Raw genomic sequence first — 18,026 nt, forward strand, 5'->3', positions numbered from 1 at the left:
GCTGCAGCTAACAGCCAATAGACACGCGATTATTTTGATAGACATTGCTTTTAGCCAATAACTGTAGAGTATGAAGTCTGGAGGCGGAGATTTCAGGGCGACGCAAAAATGGACGGCTCTTTGCTTGTAATATCGAGGAAGTGTTAGGCGTGAGGATAAGTGATTGACATCCGTGGCCGCCAATTGCATCAATGGGGGCGTGGTTACACTTAAAGGGCCAGTAAATCTGACTGGTAGCAATGCACATTGAGGAGACTGGAGAGGGTAAACAACCTGTGGCCATAAAACTACAACTCCTATCCTGCACTGACAACAATACTGGAAGTTATAGTATCGCTTCTGTGAGATCATGGTGGGAGTTGTAGTTTCATAGTAGCCGGAATGCTGAAGGTTGCCGATCCCTGCATTAACCCTTTCTCTGCCCTAGATCACCAAAGATGCAGGCACTAATACCTTATAAAGCACCTGGCACACCGAAATTAACCCCTTCACAGCACGGAGCCCCCAAGGATACATTAACCCCATCACTACCAAAGACCACCAGGGATACAGAAGATGATAACCTGTTCGATGCTATTTGTGCGTATGTGCGTTCTGCAAAAATATGGAACGTGCCCTATACTTGTCCGCAGACCACGGCCACATTGAAGTCAATGGGTCGGCACCACAATACGGGTTTCACACGGCTGGTGCTCGCGCATTGTGGACCGCAGCACGGGCACGGAGCCCCAACAGATCGGTTGCAGGGGAGATTTCCTGGGCAGATGTGGAGGACATAGCCTTTACCGCTGAATATCTGCCCCATCTGGATGTACACTAAAGCCCGGGGCCTGTGGTCCGCTCAGTCCACGGACGGACCGGAAATGTGGGACTGGCGCGGTACAACCTATTCCGTTATTTCATTTAGGGCTCATGCACACGGCCGTGGTTTCTGTCCGCATTTTCTGCAGGTGGGATGCGGACCTCTTAACGTCAATATTCTACGTATCTCCGATCTGCGGCCCCACGAGCAAATAGGACGTCCTATTCTGGTCTATTTACCGACAGGGATAGGACAGTTCTACGGAGGGCAGGATGTTCCGCTCTACAAAATGTGGATCCGCAACAACAGCTACAGCCGTGTGCATGAGCCCTTTGTAGGATTTTCCAGTACCGATCCCTAGAATAGGTTATCAATATCAGATCATGGGGGTCCAACACCCCACCGGTCTGCCGGCTCTGTCCACTGTGTGGCTCCCGACCACCTGAAGGTAACGCAGCATGGCCACTACACAGTGGGTGAAGCCTTCCGATTGGTGGAGGAGCTGGGGGCGTTGGACCCCCACCAATCGGATATTGATGACCTATTGAGTATGGACCATCAATATACTACTCCTAGAAACCACAGGGGGATCCTTTAATTGGCCAGACCCCACCATACACACTGGATGGTTGGTGGGTTCACCTGACAGTACCCTTCCAAGGATGGGGAACCACAACACTTGCTCATCGGTGAGGCCTCATGCGCACAACCGGATCTGTTTTGGAGTCCGCAAAACACAAATCACTCCCGCGTTGTGTCTGTTTTTTGGCGGACCCGTTGACTTCATTGGCTCCGTGGTCCACTTTTGCCGCCATGAATAGGACATGTTCTATCTTTTTTGCAGTGTCCGTTTTTTTTTTTTGAGGACCCAATAGAAACTAATGGGTCCATGTGCAATGCGCAAAGAATGCAGAAAGGACACAGATAGAAAATACGGGAAGATACAAGACGGGTCCGTCTGTCCGCATGACAAGCGGAGACCCGGATCCGCATCCGGATGAGTCTCACAAACGCTTTCAGTCACATCCAGATCGGCGGATCCGGCCGCAAGTGTGAAAGTAGCCTTTTAAATAATTTTTCACTGAGGTGGCTGTCTGAGAGCCTACTTTATGCGGGAGAAATGTTACTTTTTTTTTTAATTTAAAGCATAATTTATATAATTTTTTTTAATATAGAAAAAAAGTGATTTCTGCCATTTTTCTATTTATTTTTTACGCCATTCATGTTTTAAATGAAATAACCTATTTATTTCATCAGGTTATTATGGATGAGTTTTAATTTACCCCATATGGGGTAAATTAAATTTTATTTTTTCAGTTTAATGTGTGCACAATAAAATGTATTTTTTATTACATTTATACCATTTTATACCTTTATTTCACACATACAGTATATAGGTATACTCTGGCTGTGGTGTGTTAGAGAACAGCCAGCTTACCGCGCAGACAGCCCTGGGGCCCTTCGTGAGGCTCATTGTGCGTCACTGCCCCAGCTTTTATCTGGGAAACCCAATCGCAGGGGGCTGTCCCCTTCCATCACGCCACAGTTCAGGCTGCAGCATGATTAATGGGTTAACAGCCGGGATCGGAAACTTCCTCCGACGCCGGATGTGAAGCGGAGCCTGCGCTAGAGCGCGTCGTTACCAACAGCCGATTCGTAGCTCCGAGGCGCTGCGGCAGCACTTTACCTCTTCCCAGCTGCACCGCCCGCCTGCAAAACACAGCGAGTGGTTTTTAAGGGGTTAAGAAACCTGCAGCCAGCCATACATTTACCCCACAGCAGCCACTCTGGATTATTGGGAGGGTCGTATAAAGGGGATCCCTGTAAATCTTAATAGAGTTGGCTTATCTTACTGCAATGGAATTTTTACCAAGACTGGTGAGTGAAATGCTTGTCTTTAGTAATAAAAAAAAAAAAAAAAACTTTAATATCGTCAAAAACTAGGACGTCCAATTTTTGGCCTTTTTCACTAGGACCCCATTGAAATCAATAAGCCCTTTTTTAACAGCTGTTTAGACAGGATTGCCTCTGTATAATGGCTGTTGAACAGTGCCTTCCAGGGGTTAAAATAAAAAAAATAAAAAAGTCTCCTTCACTTGAACATGAGGGAACAGGACCCGACGCTCCCAGATGACCTCACAACACCGGCAGTGTTAGGTCCTGCTCCGTTACGTTCATGAAGAAAACTTTTTTCAGACCCAGAAGAGTTGAGACAACTATTGGGTATATGTATGTATATAATATATATTATATATATATATACACACACACACACACACACACACATATATATATATATACACTGGGGCCACTACAGGGGGGACCATTATAGATATTGGGGGCAATATGGTGGGCCACTACAGGGGGGACCATTATAGATATTGGGGGCAATATGGTGGCTATTATTTATACTGGGGGCACTGCAGGGATGCAAAATAGCTGGTAAAAACTGAAAAAGGGACAGAAAATGGATGTAGAACGGCCATGACAATGGACAGGGTTTATTTTATTTTTTTCTTTAGTCTAATGCAGGGATGCTCAACCTGCGTCCCTCCAGCTGTTCTAAAACTACAACTCCCACGATGATAGTTGTAGGCTGTCAGGGAATGATGGGAGTTGTAGTTTTGCAACAGCTGGAGGGCCACAGGTTGAGCATGCCTGGTCTAATAGACGCCAAGTCCTGGCGTACATGATAGGGAGTTTGCTGGGCCGAGGGCGGCAATGCCCCTCTCACTTGTCTATACAGGCATTGGGCATGACTACACCCATATCAGTGCACCTATGCCTGGGTCCGTTTGCAGATATATAGACCAGCGTTTCCACACTTATGCTGGCAATTTTTTTTTTTTTACTGAAATTCATATATTTTGGCTGAAATTTTCACAAGTGTTTTATTAAAATGTTGCAGCGTTTGACTTCTGCAGCTTCTATACATGACAGTACGTAGCAGGCTGCAGAAGACCAGGGACAGTAAGGCTCGGTCTCCAGACCTGATCATCTAAGCTAATTCAAAGTTGCCTGACAACTATTAAAGTAGTCATCCAGGGCTCAAAAAACATGGCCGCTTTATTCCAAAGAGAGCACCAGACCTGCGTGCAGGGTGCTAGCTCATCCCCACCCACTGCAAGAGCAGACGACCCATAGACAGTCAGTATGGTGTCATTTATGGAATAACGTGGCCATGTTTTTCTAATCCTTTTGAGGAATACGTTCCCCTGCTTCGATATAGCATTATATCCAGCTAAGCACATACTGTACCAGTGATGGCTAACGTCCGGGACTCCAGTTGTGGTAAAACTACAACTCCCGAGATGCACATTTGCTTGGCTGTTCTTAGAACGCCACAGAAAAGGAATGGAGCATGCTGGGAGTCGTAGTTTCACCACAGCTGGAGTGACGGAGGCTAGCCATCACTGCGGGTAGGCTGTTCCGTAGCTTGAGAAACTTGAGTGACGACTCAAAATGCACAATGGATATCATGATAATTGTCACGCAGGAAAGGGGAAACGCAGCCGATGGGTTGTGGTCGGACCGCTGGGGCCCCGACTGACTGAGAATGGAGGTCCCCTGCGTCTCCATTCATTCTCTCCGACAGCCAGGCTTTGTACTCTGCTTCTCTCCTGCAGCCCCATAGAGAACGAATGGAACGGCAGCGCACAGGTCAACCTCCATTCTTGTGATCTACAGGGTCCCAGCGGTCGCTTATCCCCTAACCCTGTGGATAAAGGATTTGTTTCACTCTTTGTACAAACCTTTTAAATTGCAGCAAAGCTTCTCAATAAACACTAGTATTCTTTGAGTCAAGCATTTGCAAGGCCTGGTAGGTGCCAGACTATCAAGTATTCTGGATAATCAGACACACAGATTTACTGTATGAAACCCACTTTGCCGAATCGGTTTGTGTAATAATTCTACTTTACCTTAGTGCTGGATTATCAGACGCCAGATTAAAAGAAACTTCTGCAGTTATAAAAATTCTTGCAGTGAAATAAAACAAAAAACAAACAAAAAACACTGCAATGAGGTTAGAAAGAGAATGCTAAAAAGAAATTAGATTTATTTAAAGACTATTATTTCAGACTGAAAGACGCCACCGAACTCCTCCAAAACAAAAAAGAGGGGAAAAGCCTGAAAAAGAGAATCCGTAACTCCCCCGCCCGGATCATCTCCGCACACGGGAAACACTTCAGAGTTCAACCAGACAATATACAGACGAGATTGTACAGCTCTTTCAAGACGCATTCAACACTTTTTCTTTAAAATTTTTTTTTTCAGGTGGAGAAGGAAGAAGAGATATTAGAAGTGTGCGCTCAGTAAAACTCAACGGGTCTCTTATCCGTATTTGGCGACAAGCAAGTGCAAAGGAAAAAACCAAAAACATTCGTCCAGGTCTCCGTTCAGTTTTCACTCTTTTGCACATCTGCGTTTGGCGCGGGGGAAGAGACCTTCAGGTTTTTCTGGAGCACGTGAGCGTCGGCCGGCTCTATCCTCTTGTAATAATTTTTCTTTGTTTCAATAATCTCAAAGCCAAACTTTCTGTAGAAATCTATGGCGGATTCATTGCTGATCTGGACGTGCCTGTAGTGAAAGTAGTGAGAGCGGGTTACTCTGATCGTATTAGGAAGAGGTGACATCACTTATCCAGTACTGATCCTGAGTTACATACTGCATTATACTCCAGAGCTGCAATCACTATTCTGCTGGTGCAGTCACTGTGTACATACATTACTTATCCTGTACTGATCCTGAGTTACATCCTGTACTACACTCCAGAGCTGCACTCACTATTCTGCTGGTGCAGTCACTGTGTACATACATTACTTATCCTGTACTGATCCTGAGCTGCATCCTGTATAATACTCCAGAGCTGCACTCACTATTCTGCTGGTGCAGTCACTGTGTACATACATTACTTATCCTGTACTGATCCTGAGTTACATCCTGTATAATACTCCAGAGCTGCACTCACTATTCTGCTGGTGGAGTCACTGTGTACATACATTACTCATCCTGTACTGATCCTGAGTTACATCCTGTATTATACTCCAGAGCTGCACTCACTATTCTGCTGGTGCAGTCACTGTGTACACACATTACTAATCCTGTACTAATCCCGAGTTACATACTGTATTATACTCCAGAGCTGCACTCACTATTCTGCTAGTGCAGTCACTGTGTACATACATTACATATCCTGTACTGATCCTGAGTTAAATCCTGTATTATACTCCAGAGCTGCACTCACTATTCTGCTGGTGCAGTCACTGTGTACATAAATTACTTATCCTGTACTGATCCTGAGTTACATCCTGTATTATACTCCAGAGCTGCACTCACTATTCTGCTGGTGCAGTCACTGTGTACATACATTACTTATCCTGTACTGATCCTGAGTTACATCCTGTATTATACTCCAGAGCTGCACTCACTATTCTGCTGGTGCAGTCACTGTGTACATACATTACATATCCTGTACTGACCCTGAGTTACATCCTGTATTATACTCCAGAGCTGCACTCACTATTCTGCTGGTGGAGTCACTGTGTACATACATTACTTATCCTGTACTGATCCTGAGTTTTACATCAAGACACGGAGGCTCATATTGCTTTCTCCTTCTTTACTGAACCACCAATAGCAGCAAAGAGAAAAAATTAACATAACAGGGAACCATAGCAACCAATGTCCCTCCCCTCTGGCCCCTATAATAGGCCGCTCCTCCTATGGCTCTTCCTCTTTCTTTGCTGCTGCCAAGCTAAGTACACCTCTTTTTCTCTGCTGTGTTTAGCTGTGTTTTAGGTGTCTGTTTGTTAGCTTTTTGCGCTGCTTACTAGGGTGACTAACCCTGTTTGCTGTGCAGCGCTCCCCTCGTATTTTCCCCCTGCAGTCTGGCGTTGCTGGTGGGGGTTTGCTTGCGTTTATCCCTGCGCTTTGTGGGATACTCTGCGGCGCCCTCAGGGCTCTCCCCCCCCCCCGCTTCCCTGGTGGCGATTTTCTTCCTGGCACGGCATTGCTTTTCTGGCCGTTGTCTCCCGCCCCTCTTTTAGTTACCGGCGCTTGTCCGCACTGTTCGGGTGTTGGGGGCGGGTCCTCCCTCGTCTTTTCGCGGCGCCATTTTGGCGCTCCTCCGTTCGGGGTGGCCGCGAGATCTCGCGAGATCTCGGCGGCCATCTTGGATTCCCTCTGTAGTCGCCGGCTGCGAGATCTCGGCGGCCATCTTTGTTAGCTTCAGCCGTGTTCGCGGGCTTCTGGGGGCGGTCTTCCCAGGTCTTCCTGCTTCCGGTCTCTCGTTCCGGCTCCTGGCACGGTCGGCGGCTCCTGCTCCATTGCCCCAGCGTCTCAGGTGATCTCGGCCCTGTCCCCTGCTTTAAGCGTTTGGGTACCAGCTCTGCCCCCATTAGGCATTGACTTCAAGTATGTCTGCTCCTACTCCACCTCCTACTTCCAGTCGCCCCCCCTCCTCTCCTGAGGGACTTAGCCCCACTGATACTGATGCGCATGCGCTGGCTCTGCAGCGCTCAGTGTCTGACGCAATTATGGTGGCCATGGGCTCCATGTCGTCAGTGTTGTCACAGACTATTGCCCAGGCCCTGTCCGCACGTCCCACTTGTGCTCCCTCTCTAGACCCCATTGCCGTACCGCAGCCTACCTCTGTTGATCCCCCTGTTTTACAGGGGACTTTGAATGGTGCGCATCTCGCCACCCCGGAACCCGTGCTTAGTTCACGGACAAGGGCCTCTTCCCGCCAGGCAGAAAGGGCGCGGACATGGAAACGCGCTAGAGCGCAATCACCGGACCTGTCTGACTCGGATAGAGTTTCAGACGAGGAGGCTATGGCAGACTTTGATTACGGCACAGAGGAGGATCTCACCCCCCCAGTTCAGGGCCCATCTACCTCCGCTGCGGCGGCCTCCTCTGCCAAGGAAGCGGCGACGAATTCCACCGCTGCCCGTTCTGAGGCAGTGTTGGATGATTCGGGCGAACCGATGTTCGATCCCGAGTCGTTACATCACCCTCGCTCGGCGGATTGGCTTCCCTCCCCTCATGTGGGGGCCTATTTGGAGCACTGGGTGCGTCACTCGCTCAGCCGCGAGTCACGCAATAAGCTTAGGGCCGAGTGCCCCCGGCCAGTGGTCCCCAATAAGGTCTGTGACACCCCGTTGGTGGACCCCAAGATGTCGCAGTTCTTGTCCAAAACAGGTTGGAACGCGAAAAAGGGCCTGGATTCAGCGCTACGCAGCTGCCAGGATAAGATTCTTGATGTGTTTGGTCCCTTGACTAGGATCTTAGAGTTGGCCGAAGCGGCCAGGATTGAGGGTACCCCGATTGACCCGGTAGAATTGAGGGGCTGGGCCCAGAGGGCCATATGCCTGACCGGAAACGCCAATACCGCCATGGCGATTGAGAGACGTAAGGCGATCTTGTTTAAGATTGACCCCAAATTGGCCAATTTAGCGCTCACTGAGGCAGGGAAGGATGCCCAGGGCCTCCTCTTTGGCGAGTCCTTCATCAAGGACATGAGCCGGTTCGTGGGCACTTTTACTGCGCTGGACAAGGCCCAGTCCTCTATGCGCAGGGTCTTCCAGGGACGGGTCTCTCATCGGGCCGGCAGTGGTAGGGGCCGCCTGTCCGGCCGTGCAAATTTCCAGGCCCGTGGAACGACCAGAGGTTCCGGTGGACATCGTCCTCAGTTCCAGGAACAACGCAACGCGTCTCCGTTCTTCACCACGAGGGGACAGCAATGGCGTTCTCGCTCCTTCCGGGGCAACCCGAGTCACCGCAGACCCTTGGGTAAGTGCCCCCCGGATGGGGGATTCTTTGGTACCTTGTGTAGGGGGCCGACTCCAGCTTTTTTCCCACGCTTGGAGCCTCATTACCGCGGATCCATGGGTGCTTGCCACGGTCAGGGGATTTCACATAGAGCTCACGGGCTCCCCCTATGTGATTCCTTCCCCTCCGCTTATTCCCCTATCGCGCGCGGATCGTGCGTTGGTGGACGCGGAATTACAGTCCCTCTGGCGAAAGTTGGCAATAGAGCCTGCGCCCCCGGCATCGGTGGGTGTGATCAGCAACATCTTTCTTGTGCAGAAGAAAGACGGGCAGATGAGACCTGTCATCAACCTTCGCTCTTTGAATGCGGTAGTGCGTTACCGTCATTTCAAGATAGAAGGGATCCATCTCCTTCGGGACATGTTAATCCCTGGGGACTGGATGGTGAAACTGGACCTGAAGGATGCGTACCTGACGGTCCCGGTATCCGCCCTTTCCAGAGACCTGCTTCAGTTCCGGTGGCAGGGAGAGGTTTGGAGGTTCACCTGTCTGCCGTTCGGGCTGTCTTCAGCTCCCTGGTGTTTCACCAAGTTGCTGCGTCCGGTCGTGTCATGGTTGAGGACCCGGGGTGTGCGTCTCATCATCTACCTGGACGACATCTTGCTGATGCACGAGTCCAGAGCGGGATTGCTGGAACATCTACGCTGGACGGCGGATCTGCTTTCGGGTCTCGGGTTCCTCCTCAACCGAGAGAAATCCTGCCTTACTCCGGCACAGAGGATGGAGTTTCTAGGATTCACGGTGGATTCACTCTCGGAGTCTCTCAGCCTGCCGACGGCGAAGTTGCGGGCGATCCGCAAGGAGTTGAGACATGCTCTCCTCGCTCCCCATCTCTCGTTACGTCACCTGGCCCGCATTATCGGCCTGTTGGCCTCTTCCATTCAGGCGGTGTTCCCAGCCCCGCTGCATTACCAGGCGCTCCAGCGACTGAAGATCGCCCATCTTCGGACCGGTGCCTCCTTTGCGGACGCAGTGGTTCTGGACTCGGAAGCCCGGGAGGAACTGTGTTGGTGGATAGCCAACCTGGAAGCGTGGAACGGGAGAGCAATCTTTGGATCCCTGCCGGAGTTGACGATCGAATCGGACGCGAGCCTCCAGGGCTGGGGGGCCCATTGCAACGGGGTCTCCACTGGGGGTCCCTGGTCGGCGGAGGAATCCCTCCTGCACATCAATGCGTTGGAGCTCTTAGCGGGGTCCTTCGCTGTGAAGAGTTTCTCCGACGGGATCGCCAACGCGTGTATCCGGCTGCGGATGGACAACGTGTCGGCGGTCCGGTATGTCAACCGTCTGGGGGGTACTCGCTCGGCCACTTTGGCGCGTTTGGCCAAAGATTTTTGGTCGTTCTGCCTGTCCAGGGATATCATGGTGCAGGATAGTATTTGCCGGGGATGAGCAACATTCAGGCGGATTGGAACTCTCGCTACCTGTCGGACGGCAGCGATTGGCAGTTGGATCCGCCGGTGTTTGCGGCGATTTCGGATTTGTGGGGTCCGATGTTCGTCGATCTCTTCGCCTCTCGGCTCAACAGGCAGCTAACCCGGTTCTTCAGCTGGCGTCCGGACCCGGAAGCGGTGGATGCTTTCCTCAAGGACTGGTCGGTGTCTCGCCTGTACGCGTTTCCTCCGTTCTCAATGATCCCGAGGACTCTCCTGCAGGTTCTCCGCCATCGGGCGGATCTGGTTCTGGTGGTCCCGTTCTGGGGATCCCAGGTTTGGTTCCCTTCATTGTTGAAGATTCTGGTGGAGGTGCCTTTTCTTCTCCCGAACCGGTTGGATCTCCTACGCAACCCTCAGGGTCTACTTCATCCCCTCCTCCTCGACGGATCCCTGCGGCTGCTGGCGTGCCGGATCTCCGGACACCTGGATCTTTCGAGGGAATTTCGGCTGCGACTCGACGACTATTGGACAACGCGTGGGCTCCCGGCACCCGAAAGTCTTACCGGGCAGCCTGGAGAACTTGGGCTAATTGGTGCGTGGAACGGGACTTGGATCCCGTTTCGGCACCTGTAGCTGACCTGCTGCGTTTCCTCACCTCTCTCTTTGAGGCGGGGAAGGCTTATCGGACCATTAACCTTTTCAGGTCCGCTATTTCTTCTACCCACGAGGGCTACGCGGGTGTCGCGGCTGGTCAACATCCTTCCGTGTCTCGCCTCCTTCGGGGGGCTCGGTTGTCTCGTCCCCCTCGGCCTCGTTTTTCCACTACTTGGGATGTCTCCCTGGTTTTGGGCTTTTTGGCCTCTTGGCCCGAAAATTCTGCTTTATCCATTAGGCAATTGTCTGCTAAATTGTTGGCACTGTTTTGCCTCATTTCATGTAAGAGAGTGTCGGATGTGAGGGCCCTTGACTACGACGCGCGTTCGTTTACCCCGGAGGGGGGTTACCTTTAACATCTCGCGTCGCACTAAGACTAGCATCCGGTTTGTTTCCTACCCTAGTTTTCCTACGTCTCCGATCTTGTGCCCCGTGGCGTGCCTTCGGGAGTACGAGTCCAGGACTCTGGCACACAGGTCTCCGACCAGACCACAGCTGTTCGTTTCCATTCGGCATCCGTTTGGCCCGGTGACTAGCCCTACGTTAGCGCGTTGGCTTAAATGGGTTATGTCGTTGGCGGGTGTTGACACTTCGGTCTTCACAGCCCATTCCGCACGGGGGGCCTCGGCCACCGCTCTGGCGGTTTCGGGGGCCAGATTGGAGGACGTGATGCGCCTGGCCGACTGGTCTAATGTTACCACGTTCAGGGAGTTCTATTTCCGTCCTCCAACTAATTTGTTTGCTTCAATTATTGACAGGCTTTGAACTTGCAATATGAGCCTCCGTGTCTTGATGTAAAACTAAATGATTTTCCTATTTCATGACGTAAAGTCATAGTTTTATTAAAGACACGGAGGCGAGTATTGCCCACCCTATTTTCCCTCCCTTGGGTCTTTGGTGGGTTGTTTTCTTTCAGGGCTCACTTATGTTTGTCTTTACGGCGTTATTGTCCTGTTATTTATTATTGATATTGTATTTATTGCTCTGTTGGTTATTTCATTGCCATTGTAGTGTTTGTTTAATGCACTTTATTGCCGTTGGTCATTCAACCCCTATCGGGTCTGTTTGAGCAGTTGGTGTCCGATGCTCTTGTCCTGACATGCCAGTTTCACCTGGGCCCATGGTCTGTTCTCTCTTTCAGGTTGAAGCTTCTTCAAGGATGGTATACCGTGTTCCAGTTTAAGTTCTTCGGTGGTTGACCAGGTTGGCGACTGCTGGTTCCTGCTTCGTACAGTGTGGAGTTCTTCGTTCCGGTTGAAGTTCAGAGTTCGTTGGATTGTTCGGGATGTGGCACCAGGGTCCCAAAGAAAGAGGAAGAGCCATAGGAGGAGCGGCCTATTATAGGGGCCAGAGGGGAGGGACATTGGTTGCTATGGTTCCCTGTTATGTTAATTTTTTCTCTTTGCTGCTATTGGTGGTTCAGTAAAGAAGGAGAAAGCAATACTCGCCTCCGTGTCTTTAATAAAACTATGACTTTACGTCATGAAATAGGAAAATCATTTAGTTACATCCTGTATTATACTCCAGAGCTGCACTCACTATTCTGCTGGTGCAGTCACTGTGTACATACATTACTTTACTTATCCTGAGTTACATGCTGTATTATTATACTTCAGAGCTGCACTCACCGGCTCTCATGTCCCTTCAGACCTGCAGAACAAGTGTCTAATTTCAATGGGTGAGAGATAAGTGACTGTCAGACTCGCACGCTCAGCTGAATATGCCTATTTATCAGGGAGTCAGGACTTGATGACTGTCAGCAGAACTATTGTCTATGGGCCTGTTCAGCCTTCCCTTAAAACTGCTGACAGTGCCCAGGGAGCAGATGAAGTTTAAAAAAAAAAGAAAAAAAGAAAAAAAAAAAAAAATACCCCAAAGCAGCTTACACTTACAGATAGATGTTGTCGAAGGAGCCTTCCTTTTCACAGATGTTTAAAACGTGGTTCAGCATCTTTGTTCCTGAGAAGGCAGAAGACTTTACTGAATAAGACATAGAACTGAACTCCACCCATCATCCACATAGGCTGATGCCTCATTCACCAGAGCCTCTTGACGCTCTTAGGCTAGAGACACGAGTGAGTGCAATCAAACAGCATTATACTGACTTATAATGGTGTGTAACCATTAGGGTCCCGAAAACCATATTACTTACCGGTAATTTCTTTCTCATGAATCCTCCATGACGGCATACCATGAGAGATGACCTGTCACCATCCAGGTAGGGACAGGAAGAATAAATCAGACCCTCCTCCGGCTCCTCCTCAGTGTCTCTCAACCGACAGTCTAGACCTAGAGTCTTCCCCCAATCCCCAATACATTCACACCAACTATTTCCTACTCCTATATGGAAGGGGGGGGGGCAGGGGGTGGGGGTGGTAAGTAATATGGTTTTTCCCTTTCATCCTCCTCCTTGACAGTGTGAGAAATATCAGATTATAACGTTTATAGAGGGACTATGGCCTGCAAGACCTTTCTTTCTACCCAAAGACAGCTCCCGACAGCTCCAGCCCTAGTATCAACCCTGTAATGTTTGGTTAACGCATGAGGACTCGACCATGGGGGGGGGGGGGGGGGGGGGTCTGCTTCAAAGACAGCCAGATGGCAGAGAGCCTCTAGCAGGCCACATTGTTTACAATTTCTCACCTCCATTCAGCCAGCCAGGAACCCAGCTAATGGAACCGGGTCAAACTTCCCTGCAGGGGGTCTAGGCCATTCCCCAGTTCAATGCACATTATCAGACATCACAGAACCGGCGATTTATAAGGAATTATATAATCGCCCGTCCATCACAGATGTAAACCAGATGCATATTTGTATCCCTGTGGCCACGATGAACAGGCACGTGGTCATAGCTTGGTGATGGGATGCCAGAGGGGGAAGATATGTATATCTCCCCACAGAAACCAAATAATGGTACCATGCTTTGACTCTATTGGCAGCCGGAACTCAGGCGGATCCATTGGTCCCAGAACCATCTCCCTGCGACATTCTGGTCTGGAGCCATGAGCCCTAATCGGTTTTGTAGCTCATGTACTGCCAGCCCATCTTGTGCTGTCTTGTATCTCGATCACGAATCCCCACGTCCATGTTTTGGCCTAGTAATACGCTACTGCGGGTTGGTTTCTCACCCTATATAAATTCCGTTAGCGGACCGGGCTTATAGCAAACTGGTGTCAGATTACCAGGGCTGAGAACGCGCTGTTTCACTGGGGCAGTGAAAAGGCTCCCTCAGCTTGTTGCCTCCTCTGTGCCCGTGTGGACAGGAGTCTGAAAACTGTACCAAGCTGACCTTACCCACTTCCTCCAGGAGGGCGTAACATCACGTCTTGGTAACCAGTGACCATACCGTATCTTGTGAGCTCGAAGTGTTGACGTCCGACGTCAGTCAGGGTACGGTATTAGTCACAGATGCATTTGCTCTCTCAGCCTAGGATGTTGACAGAGATCTCGTAGAGTGGGCCGTCAATGTCTTTGGTGGAGATACTTCTAACGATTTGTAGGTCTCAGATAAAGCCATTTTTATCCATCCTGACAGGGAATTCTTTGTAGCTTTATGACCTTTATAAGCCCCTTAGTACAAACAAATAATTTGACTTTCTGGATGATTTAGTGGCCTCTAGATAGAACAAAATGGCCCTACGCACGTCTAAGGCTCCATTCAGACGTCCGTGGAATGGGTCCACATCAGTTACGCAATTATCCGGAACGGGTGCGGACCCACTCATTGTCTATGGGGCCGGGAGAGATGCAGAGAGCACACTACGTGCTCTCCGCATCCGCATTTCCGGAGCGCGGCCTCGATCTTCCGGTCCGCAGCTCCGCAAGAAAATAGAGCATGTCCTATTCTTGCCCGCAATTGCAGAGGGGGTGCCGTCCGGGTGTACTGCAGATCCGCAATGCACTACGGACGTCTCAATGGAGCCTAACTTGTGAAATCTTTCTCCCCCCTCTGATTTTGGATCTGGACGGAAAGAGGGGACTATAATTTCCTCCTGCCTGTGGAAATTGGATGCGACCTTGGGTAGGAAGGCATCATCCAATCTGAAAACTATTTTGTCACGAAACACCGCAAAAAATGGTTCAATCATTTTTAGAGCCTGAATCTTGCCTATCCTGTGTGCCGCGGTAATGGCGACTAAAAATAGGGTCTTCATTGAAATGTATCTTGGAGAGGCTTCCAACAGAGTTCAAAGGGGGCTACAGTCAAACCAGATAGGACTAGGGAGAAACCCTAGGTGTTAAGAAAGGCCTCAATCTGTCCCCTTAAGAAACCGGATGACCCACGGGTGACCCGCAAACTTTTTATCGAGCTTAATGCCTAGATATGGACTCTTAAAGGGAACCTGTCACCAGGATTTTGTGCATAGAGCTGGGGACATGGGCTGCTAGATGGTTGCTAGCACATCTACAATACCCAGTCCCCATAGCTCTGTGTGCTTTTATTGTGTAAAAAAACTGAATACATATGCAAATTAACCTGAGATGAGTCCTGTCCCTGACTCATCTCACATACAGGACTCATCTCAGGTTAATTTGCATATGTATCAAATATTTTTTTTTTTACACAATAAAAGCACACAGAGCTATGGGGACTGGGTATTGCGGATGTGCTAGCGGCTACCTAGCAACCCATGTCCTCAGCTCTATACACAAAATCCCGGTGACAGGTTCCCTTTAAGGTATTTGGGTGCAACCCTTTCTCGATCCCCGATGCAAGAATCGCAATACTGCCTGAATTGAAAACTTCCGTGAAGAATTTTTTGATAGAATACACCAGCCACAGAACCTCTTCCAAACTTGAGAATAAATTTTTGAGGTTACGTCCTTTCTGCTGGCCGCCAAGGTATTAATTATAGCGTCCGACAAGCCCTTGGATCTCAAAGTCACCCTCTCAGGTTCCAAGCAGCCAGATGTAGTTTTTGTACTCTGGGATGGAGAACCGGTCCCTGGGACAACGGATCCAGCCTCCAGGGAAGAAACCATGGGCTGTGAACTGGAAGGAGCTTTAGAAGAGGGAACCACGATTTCTTCGGCCATAATGGCGCTATTAAGATAGCATGGGCTCTGTCCTGACGGATCTTTTTCAGAACCCTGGAAATCAGCATAAAGGAATATGCCAGATGAAAGTCCCATTTTTGGGACAGCGCGTCTACCCCTATGTTCCCGTCGAAGGGGTTTAGGGAAAATAACTTTTAGAGCTTCGTGTTTTTTGCAGAAGAGAACAGATCCACCTGGGGAGTGCCCCATTTGTCTGCTATCTGGAGAAAAATCTGTTCTTCTAGGCTCCATTCCATCGACCTTAGAGATACCCTGCTTTTATATTTAGGGATCCCTTTAGGTGTACTGCAGACAGGGACTTCAGATGAATCTCTGCCATCAGAATTAGGCTTACACTTCTTGTCCCCCCCTGACGGTTTAGATTGGCTACTACTGTCGTGTGGTCTGATCTTACTTGAATGTCTTTCCCTTCTATATTTTGAAATAGTAGAGCTTCCCAGGCCGCAGATAATTCCCTCAGGTTTCAGGATAGAGCCGCCTGATCTCCGGACCATCGTCCCTGGAAAGAGAGATGAGAGCAATGAGCTCCCATCCCCAAAGGCTTGCATCTGTTGTGACAGTCTCTAGGTGCCTGGGACTCCAGGGAACACCCCTCCGCAGAGGATCTGGATTTAGCCACCACTGCAGAGTCTGATTTACTGAAAAGGGAATTTGAATCGTTTCCTCCAACGAATCCTGACATTTGTTCCAGTTCCCTCGTAACCACTGCTGAAGAACCCGAGTATGGAACTGGGCCCATTTTACCACTGGGACACATGAGGTTAGCATGCCCAGCAGCTTCATATATCTTCCCTGGTGGTACAAGCTGAATGCCCCCGGAAGCTTGAAACTTTCTCTATTACCCCTGCCACTTTTTGAGCGGGAAGGAAGGTTTTTTGATGTGTGGAATCTAACCAAACCCCTAAAAAGGTTAACCTTTGGGATGGACAGGGGGTTTGATTTTTCCCAGTTTAATCACCCAGCCTGTTCGATAAAGTGTTTGACAGGATTGGAACAGATTGTTTTCTAGACCTTCTTTTGAATTTCCTATAATTAGAAAATAGTCTAGGTAGGGGATTATTAAGATGTTCCGTCTTCTCAGGTGAGCCACCATCTCTATCATTACTTTTGTAAAAACCCTCAGAGCGGAGGTGATCGCAAAGGGGAGGGCTTGGAACTGAAAATGTAGATTTTTTTCCCCAGAAAAACTGCTATACGAAGGAATATTTGAGCTCTCTCTCATACCGGAATATGGTAATATGCATCTCTTAAATCTATCGAAGCCAGAAAGTCTCCTCCTTTTAGCAGACTGATGGTGGATTTTATAGATTACATCTTGAATTTCTTGTATTTTATGAATCTGTTCAGGCTCTTCAGGTTTATTATTTTCAGTTTTTGTTTGTAAAAAAAAAACTAACTAAAAACCTGTTCTTTGTTGAAGGGCTGGAACCGCGATAATAGCCCTTTGAGCCAACAGATTCAAGATACCCTCCTCTAGTTTTCTGAATTGGAGTTACTATGAAGACATTTATGTGTGGAGGAAGACTGAAAGGAATATCATAACCTTCTGATATAAAATTTAGAATTTTCACTAATTTCTTCCCATTCTTTTGCAAAGAATTTTAGTCTTCCTCCCACCTAAAGCCTGGCGTCATTGTTTGGAAGATTCAGAATTTTTGGGCTTCTCCCTCTAGCAATCTTCTGACTTCTCCCCCTGGACCACTGTCCCTCCCTGTCCGATCTTTTGGACTGGAAGGAACCTGTGTTCTTAACTTTCCGAAAGAGAAACTTCCTTTTATTCGTTTTTCCCGGGGGAAAGGATATTTTTTGCATCCAAAGCTTTTTCCAAAATACTTTCCAAATCCTGACCAAACATTAGGTTTCCGTGAAAAGGAAGACTACATAGCTTCATCTTTGCCCGGGATTTTAACCATAGAGCCCTTCTAGCCACAACCGCCAGCCCAATGGTTCTTGCTGTCATCCTTACAGACTCCGTGGTAGAATCCGACAAGAAATCCACTGCCTTTAGGAAGAGGGGGAAGGAGTCTTAACGAGTTATAAGGGTTGTCCTTCTTTCATAAGGGATTCCAACTGTTGTAACCATATTTTAAGAGATCTGGCGACTGATGTGGCAGCCAGATTTGGCTTCAAAAGGGCAGCAGCAGACTCCCAGGTTTTTTTTCAGACCGGAATCTACTTTTTTTTTTATCCATGGGGTCTTTTTAGGGACCCCATGCCTTCAAAAGGAAGTGCATTAGATCAGCACATGGACCTCCACACCCGACGCGCAGAAGGGAGGTAAGGAGCAGTCCCCTACCTGCAGACTC

The 18,026-nt window shown here is 49.1% G+C and overlaps 1 protein-coding gene across 2 annotated transcripts in view; it reads right to left on the reverse strand.

The window, feature by feature from the left end:
- Positions 1-4,839: 4,839 nt before the first annotated feature.
- Positions 4,840-18,026, reverse strand: part of NAA50 (N-alpha-acetyltransferase 50, NatE catalytic subunit) — a 31,796-nt gene continuing 18,609 nt past the window's right edge. For both annotated transcript variants that reach the window (XM_044284153.1, XM_044284152.1), the window contains exons 4-5: positions 12,555-12,621; positions 4,840-5,380 (exon numbers count right to left, since the gene is read on the reverse strand). In XM_044284153.1, the coding sequence (XP_044140088.1) occupies positions 5,200-5,380; positions 12,555-12,621 (248 nt within the window). In that variant the 3' untranslated portion in view covers positions 4,840-5,199. The remainder of the gene's footprint in view (positions 5,381-12,554; positions 12,622-18,026) is intronic.

The sequence above is a fragment of the Bufo gargarizans genome, chromosome 3 (genome assembly GCF_014858855.1).
Source record: "Bufo gargarizans isolate SCDJY-AF-19 chromosome 3, ASM1485885v1, whole genome shotgun sequence".
Lineage (NCBI taxonomy): Eukaryota > Metazoa > Chordata > Amphibia > Anura > Bufonidae > Bufo > Bufo gargarizans.